The sequence below is a fragment of the Solanum verrucosum genome, unplaced genomic scaffold, assembly GCF_900185275.1.
Source record: "Solanum verrucosum unplaced genomic scaffold, falcon-dt-bn FXZP01000216.1, whole genome shotgun sequence".
NCBI classification, from domain to species: domain Eukaryota; kingdom Viridiplantae; phylum Streptophyta; class Magnoliopsida; order Solanales; family Solanaceae; genus Solanum; species Solanum verrucosum.
The window spans coordinates 50,512-58,887 of record NW_026020037.1 but is presented as its reverse complement, the minus strand read 5'-3'; the positions used below and the strand labels follow the sequence as shown (position 1 = coordinate 58,887).

The 8,376-nt window shown below is 35.0% G+C and overlaps 1 protein-coding gene across 1 annotated transcript; it reads left to right on the top strand.

The window, feature by feature from the left end:
- Positions 1-1,885: 1,885 nt before the first annotated feature.
- On the top strand, positions 1,886-4,696 carry LOC125821636 (patellin-3-like). Its single transcript, XM_049501048.1, has 4 exons — positions 1,886-3,336; positions 3,434-3,558; positions 3,646-3,787; positions 4,173-4,696. The coding sequence occupies exons 1-4, from the start codon at positions 2,104-2,106 to the stop codon at positions 4,422-4,424; spliced, it is 1,752 nt and encodes a 583-aa protein (XP_049357005.1). The 5' UTR covers positions 1,886-2,103; the 3' UTR covers positions 4,425-4,696.
- Positions 4,697-8,376: the final 3,680 nt, after the last annotated feature.

Sequence of the window (8,376 nt, the reverse complement as noted above, 5' to 3'; positions counted from 1 at the left end):
AAAAAGGATGGGGTATTTTTCAATTGGATGTGAATAATGCTTTTCTACATGGGGATTTAAATGAGGAAGTTTATATGAAGTTTCCTGCTGGTCTTACTCCTCCCTCTCCACATCATGTTTGTTTGTTGAAGAAGTCCATTTATGGACTTAAGCAAGCATCCAGACAATGGTATGCTAAACTTACCTCAGCTCTTAATTTTAAAGGTTTTAGTCATTCCCTAAATGACTATTCTCTTTTCTTTAAGAAATCTGGTACCTCTATTTCCATTGTGGCTGTGTATGTGGATGATATCTTATTGACAGGCAACAATGAAGCTGAGTTACTTTCTTTAAAACTATTTTTAGACCAAGAATTTAAAATCAAAGATCTTGGCAATCTACATTTTTTTCTTGGTATGGAGGTTATTCGGGAACCACAAGGTCTGATTATATCACAAAGGAAGTTCACTGTGGATCTTCTTCATGAGTTTGATTCATTGCACTTATCTCCTGTTTCATCCCCTCTGGATCCTACTGTTAAATTGATGACAAATACAGGTGCTACTATCAAACATCCTACTTTGTATCGCCATTTATTAGGTAAATTGAATTACCTCACTCATACGAGGCCTGATCTCTCCTTCACAGTCCAGCATCTCAGTCAATTTATGCAGGACCCTCGTGAACCTCATCTATTTGCTGCTTTAAGGGTTCTTCGATACTTACTCAAAGATCCAGGACTCGGATTGTTTATGTCCGCCACTTCTTCTTTCAAGTTGCTCGCTTTTTGTGACTCTGACTGGGGTACCTGTCCAGATTCACGAAAGTCAGTAAGTGGATACTACATTTCACTGGGGTCTTCCCCCATTTCTTGGAAATCTAAGAAACAGACTTCTATTTCCCTCAGTTCTGCGGAAGCTGAGTATAGATCCATGAGAAGGGTCGTTGCTGAGCTTACCTGGTTGGTTCGTTTGTTTGAAGATCTTTCCATTCCCATTTCCTTGCCGGTGCCACTTCATTCCGACAGCCTTGCCGCGATACATATTGCAAAAAATCCCGTCTTTCATGAACGGACGAAGCATGTCGAGATTGACTGCCATTTCGTCTGTCAACAGTACCTCGTCGGCCTTATCTCCTTGTCCTATGTTCCTTCCGCCTCCCAGTTGGCTGACTTATTTACCAAATCCCTTACTGGACCTGTCCATCATTCTCTTTTACACAAGTTGGGAGTTTCTTCCACCCCTCCAACTTGAGGGGGGGTGTTGGAATGATATGATCGAAGGCTGTCTGTTTCTCTGGGCTTCACGTTTTTGGGCTTATGCAGTTTTGTTTTCTTTTGGGCCTATTTTCATGTACATATCAGAGAAAGCCCAAATCTGTAAATACAAAGCCTTTATTTCATTAGTTTGTTAGTAGGCTAACAAGTTAGAGTTAGACACCTGTATAGTTTGTTACAAGAAAGATTCTTCATTACTTGTATAAATACGTAGGCTATTGTACAAAGAATTCATTCAGAATACAACGAAGGAAATTTTTACACTGGTCTTCTTATGTTTTTACAAATAGACTCTTAATAGGCAAACATTAAAGGGAAATTATTAAATTAGCTTAACCCTAATTCATAAATGAATATGGAAATTTGTATGTTCTTCGTCCTAAATTAATACTAGTTATTTTTATTTACAAAATCATGCATTGATGTTTTAATTTTAGAAATGTCAATACAGTTAAAAAGAGTAGTTCTTACTAGTAATTTTAAAGTAAATACTTAATTATTTTGAGTTAAAACTATAATTAAAATTGTACAAAAGAAAATCCATGGCACAATGATTACATTTCAAACAGCTCTGAAAATATAAAGTTAGAATTATAGGCTAAATTAGCGGTGTTCGAGGTTGTCGTGGACCCCATTCTTTGTGTGTGGGTAACGAGCTGTCATCTCCAACTCCTCGACAGACTGTTTCCTACCCCCCACGAAATTCACTTCTTATACATATAAACCCTCACTACTACCACCATTTTCACCATTACCAAGCATTTCTTCTTAACCCCCATCACTTAAAAATCCATTCTGTAAGTCTTTTTCATTACTGGGTATCAGAAATTTGATCGGAAAATCAAGAAATGGCTGAGGAAACCAAGAAAATAGCTGAAGAAACGATCCCTGAAGTGGTCGTTTCTGATGTTACAGTGAGGGAGACACCTCAACCTGAGCCGGAAAATGTGCCGGAGTCACCGGAGAAAGTTGCTGCTCCGGACACTGGAGAATCGAAGGTTGAGGATGAAAAGGAGAAGGAACTTGTTGTTGAATCCAATTCGTTTAAGGAAGAAAGTAACAAGGTTGAAGAACTTCCTAATCCTGAACAAAAAGCATTGGCGGAATTCAAACAGATGGTTCAAGAAGCTCTTAACAAGCATGAATTCACTGCCCCTCCTCCTCCGCCGCCAGCAAAGGAAGAGGAAGAGAAGAAAGCAGCCGTTTCCGCCGATGCCCCTGCTGAGGCACCGGAGGCAGAGCCAGTTACAGAGGCGGCAGCGGCGGCGGCACCTGAGCCAGTGATAGAGGCAGAATCCGAGGCTGTGGCCAAGAAGAAAGTTGAAACAGAGGAATTGGAGAAAACAGAGGAGAAAGTAACTCCACCGGAAACTGAAGCAACTCCGGCACCGGCATCAGAGACACCATCGGAGACAGAGAAGGTGGAGGCAGTCGAAGAAATCAAGGAAACAATTGTTGAAGTACCGGCTGCGGTTGCTGTGGTGGCCTCCACGGAGGAACCACCGGCAGCAGAAGCAGAGGAACCAAAAACAGAGCAAACTCTTCCACCACCACCACCACCAGAAGAAGTATCCATATGGGGAATTCCCCTTCTAGCAGATGAGAGAAGTGATGTAATCCTTCTCAAGTTTCTTCGAGCAAGAGATTTCAAGGTGAAAGAAGCTTTCTCCATGTTGAAAAGTGTTGTCGCATGGAGAAAAGAATTCAAAATTGATGAAGTCTTGGATGAGAAAGAATTAGGACAAGGACTTGAAAAAGTTGTTTACAATCATGGAGTAGACAAAGAAGGTCACCCTGTATGTTACAATGCATTTGGTGAGTTCCAAGACAAAGAATTGTACCAAAACACTTTTGCTGATGACAAGGAGAAACTCACCAAATTCCTCAGATGGAGAATTCAGTTCATGGAGAAGTCCATCAGGAATCTTGATTTTAGCCCTGATGGCATCAACACTTTTGTTCAAATTCTTGATCTGAAGAATTCACCTGGACTCTTCTTTTACAAGAAAGAACTTCGCCAGGCCACCAATCGTGCCCTTCTATTACTCCAGGATAACTACCCTGAATTTGTTGCCAAGCAGGTACCTTTTTTGTGTGTATATAACTTGAACTCTTTTTATATTGTTATATGATGTTGGTATTTAGATATTAACTGAATTTTGATGTTATGGTGTGAAGGTGTTCATCAATGTTCCATGGTGGTACCCAGCTTACTACAGGATGATTAATGCATCTTTCACTACAAGGACCAAGAGCAAGTTTGTTTTTGCTGGTCCTTCAAGATCTGCTGAGACTCTTTTCAAGTAATTACTTCTAATTTAGCCCCTTTTATAACTTATATTTGTTTGGATTGAGCAAATTCTGATTTGTGCATGTTTATGAAAATTCAGATACATAGCACCTGAACAAGTACCAGCACAATATGGTGGACTCAGCAAGGAGGGTGAACAGGAATTCACCACTGCTGAACCAGCCACTGAGGAAATCATTAAGCCAGCTTCTAAACAAACCATTGAATTCCCAGTTACTGAGGTATGTGTTCAGTATTTGTTCACACTTGGTTACATAATTGTATTGCTGTCAGATTTGTAAAGTGTGTGACCGTCTCATGTTAGCTTAAATTATTAGTCAAAACACACTTTTATTATAACTTGAGAATCGAGCCGGGAAACACTTCTTAGTCTGCTATCATATTTAACTATTTGATCATCTCATACAAAAGCTTAAGCTAATAGATCTGAACTCCAAAAATGTACTACTTTTTGATGGATCTAACATGCACCCGGTGAAGAAGTCTTGCAACATAGTTAAAAAGAACATATTTTTATTTACTTAATTATATCTATGAGTGAATTGCATTTCATTTGTTGAATTTTTTAACTCTGTGTTGATTGTGTGAAAATGTTGGATTTTACAGAAGTGCACATTGGTGTGGGAAGCTAGAGTGACAGGTTGGGATGTATCATATGGAGCTGAATTTGTGCCAAGTGCTGAAGGTGGATACACCATTCTCATAGAGAAATCAAGAAAAGTTGGGGCAAATGAATCAGTAATCAGCACTAGCTACAAGGCAAGTGAAGCAGGCAAAGTGGTGATCACAATTGACAACCAAACTTCTAAAAAGAAGAAACTTGTTTACAGGTCCAAGAACAAGCTCTCAGATTGCTGAGCTTTTCTTTTGTTGTTTCATAGATTTTTCTTTTGGGGGTTCTATGGTTGATATCAACTAGTATTATTATTTTGAGTTTTTTGGGGGTATTTATTTATATTTTATTGGGGTTATTTTTGAAACTATTTTGCTGTTGGATTGTTTTTTAATTATATGGGGAACATTACAAAGGTGTTGAGATGTGGACAGAACCTTTGTTGGAAGTACTAGTTATTGATACATTTTCTTCTGAAATATTTTGTGTAAATCTAATGCTGCCTGTCATTTTCCTTCCCTTTTTTTGGTGATGTGAAGCTTAACGTTAGTTAATATATGCTTTTGTTTCTTATATTTTGGTCCATTCTCATAAGTTGTTCATTTTTCTGTCTTTATGTGAAAAAAATGATCCCAAATTGTGATATTTTTATATTAGGGACAAAAGGGGTTCTAGTGAAATATTCCATGAGGATTTTACTTTTTAGTGTCGAGGGGTTGTTCAGATAATAACACCTTACTTCCATTCATTGCAATGAAATTCGAGTCAGTAAGTGAGCAAACTCATGACCTTTGGATTGGAAGCGAGAAGTGTTTATCATTTGAGCAATTTCCTGTCGTCAAAATAAGTTATTATCTCATTTTCTGATTTGTCTCGAATTTAGAATTTACTTATGTGGGTCCAAAAGATAAGGTAGTACAAAGTTTTAGCCCAGAAAAGGTCCAACATTGTTCCGTAACTTTGGACAGAGATTCAAAATCGTCTTTTATCTGTAAATTAAACTTAAATATAGTCTTCACCTTTTATCCAAACTGCTTTATTTTCATCCTCAAAATATGTGATGTTTTCAACTTAGCACTCCAACACACTCAAATTTAAGGTAGTGCTACACTGACAACGACAACATATATTCAATATTCATATTAATAATATTAAGTTCTGACTAAATTTAAGCACACATTGAGAAGTGCTCGCGAGTTTGACTTTCAATGAATTCTATTACATAAAACATTTCACTCCCTAATTAACTATTTGAAAAAAGAGAAACTAGACCATGATTTGATGGATATATATATATATATTATATATATGATATATCACTCTCTAATTTAGCAATGACTCTGAAAAATAACACAAAAAATGTAGTAGTATCTGTCAAGCATTTCCCTTTTTTAAAAGCATTCTCTTTTCGAAAAGAGGAAAAGATTACACCAAAAAAAAGTCTGGAAAATTATTGTTACAGCACGTAAAGCAAGTATTTGTATGAATATATTTTTCTTTTGCAACAAAGTACTACTAGTTTGTTTAGTTGCTTTAGTTTATTGTTGAACCTGCAAAAAAGGTTGGTATTAAAGTGAGGTTCTAATCATTTTACCCACCAACTTTACATTTAGTAATAATAAAAATTAAAGAGTTTTAGGTTCTTCCATCATTATCAATGAGCAGGTTTTAGATGTTTCTCAATTATTTTTCTTTTAAAAAAAAGTAATATCAATGGCCCCAACAATAATGTTATTAGAACATTTCATAATCCAAATTGTTCTCTAATCCAAAGACTTTTGGTCGATGCTGAAAATTGAAATCTCTTGACTTTAATTGTGCCTAACTATATGCTGATGATACATATTCAAAAGGGACCGGATACGAACTCACAGTATAGAGAATATGCCTATCGTGTTATTGCGAAATTCATTTTTCTGACTTTTAAGGAATTTATTTTCTTAGAGCAATGCTTTGATCGATCAAATATGAAATATTGGTATTCTTCTGCATAACAATCACACCCTCAATATTGTCCAATTATGATTATCATAAACCTAGAGTAGGAATGTTTATTAATTAGCCATAACATAATATGATAGTTGTGATCTATATACACTATATCCTTTCTATACCTTACTCGTGAGATATCATCAAGTATGTTGTTCTTGTATAGGTGATAACATTTTATACAAAAATACGGAAAGGAATATTCATTGGCGTTAATGAAAATATCAAGTGTGAATATCTTTTTCTTTTTTTTACCACTGTAGATACGGTCGATTTATTTATATAAAAAGAAGAAGAAGAAATGATGGAAGAATAAGAGGGAGAGCATGCTAAGGAAAAATCTTCAATTGATAAAAGGAATTGCTCCTACTTTTAGTAGACAATTTTGATAAGGTGGCTCCCAGATTAATTAATTATATTAAATAAACAATTATAATGTAGACAAAAAAAGAGTCTGAGATTAGAGGACCAAAACCTACTTAGTTTACCAGCAATAGTTACGTAGGAATAATATACATAAAATTTGATCTTATCCAAACATTTTATTGATTAATTTGTTCAGTGTCTACAACTAAATATCTGACAATACTTTCATTGACCAATCTTTCAAACTTATCTAGTTCAAACTTTTTTCTATTTTCAATTTTATTTATTTATTATTCTAAAAAATATCTTTTTAACTTTTATTTTAATATCATTAAAAGATTTTTTTTTTCATATTTTTATTTCAATTAACTTATTTTTCAAATTATTTTGTAAATCATGAATATTGCACTAGAATGAATTTCCCATTCCAAGGTTTGTGTCCACAAGAATTCAGGAGGTTTCATTGAAACAAAGAACGTTTTCTAACGACGTTTGTAAATAAATATTAGTACTGTGATTTTAAGAGAATCGTTTCCTTAATCATTTTAATTGGACTTTAAATTAGTAATGTATACAAACAATTTTGGACGGTTGTTGTAATTTTGGTTATATGGATCAGGTACATGTTAGTTTATCAGCATCTCGATTATTTAACAATTTACAGGCGGCATAAGTTGTTAATATAGAGAAAATTTCAGCAATAATAATTAATAGACATGATCCTCTATAGTTATAGTTTCAATAATTGCGCTTCATAGCTGTTTGCTATGCCTCGAGGCTGTGGTTTGTATATATTTCTGACTTTTATATATAGAAATTTTGTATTTATACATTTAAAGAGATGTGAGATGAAAAGAGATATATATGAAAGTGAGAGAGAAGAGAGGAGAGATGAAAGATGAGACATGATTTAAGATATGAGAGGTGTGAGAGGCTCAGAGGTGATATTAGATATGAAACTATATGAGAGATGAGATAAAAAGATATATGATATGAGATGTATGAGATAAGATGAGTGAGATGTGAGATATGAAATATGAGAGATGAGAGATGAGAGAGATGTGAGATGAGATGAGATATGAAAGATTAGAGATCAAGATACGAGAGATGAGAGAGATAAGAGATGAGAGAGATGTGAGATGAGATGAGAAAAGAAAGATGAGATGAGATAAAAAAAAAGACGAGATGAGAGAGATGAGATGAGTGAAATGAGATAAGAGAGATGAGAGATACAATATGAGAGATGAGAGATGAGATATGAGATAAGATGATAAATGAAAGATGAGATGAGAGAGACGAAAGAGATGAGATGCTCTGATATAAGAGATGAGATATGAGATATGAAAGATGAGAGATGAGATGAGATGAGAGAGATATGATATGGAAGATGAGAGATAAGATGAGTGAGATGAGATGGGATAAGAAAGATAGTATGAGAAAGATGAGAGTTATGAGATTGAGATATGAAATGAGAATAAAAGATGAGATGAGAGAGTAAAAAAGATGAAAGAGATGCGATATGAGATATGAAAGATGAGAGAGATAAGAGATAAGATATGAGAGAGACGAAATAGATGAGATGAGAGATATGATATGAGATGAAAGATGAGATCAGAGATGAGAGATGAGATAGATAAGATGAGTGAGACATATACGATATGAAATATGAGACATTAGATGAGATGTGATATGAAAAATGAGATATGAGAGATGAGATAGGAGATATGATATGATGAGGTATGGGATGAGTTATTAGATGAGATATTAGAAATTAGATAAGATATTAGAGATGTGATATGTATGAGATATGACAGATGAGAGAGAGATGAGATATCAAATATG

Bases quoted from the DNA above. Each gene is read 5' to 3' on its own strand.
- LOC125821636 (XM_049501048.1), top strand. From the start codon at position 2,104: ATGGCTGAGGAAACCAAGAAAATAGCTGAAGAAACGATCCCTGAAGTG. The intron at 3,559-3,645 runs GTAATTACTTCT...ATGAAAATTCAG, and splicing joins TCTGCTGAGACTCTTTTCAA to ATACATAGCACCTGAACAAG. The intron at 3,788-4,172 runs GTATGTGTTCAG...TGGATTTTACAG, and splicing joins TTGAATTCCCAGTTACTGAG to AAGTGCACATTGGTGTGGGA.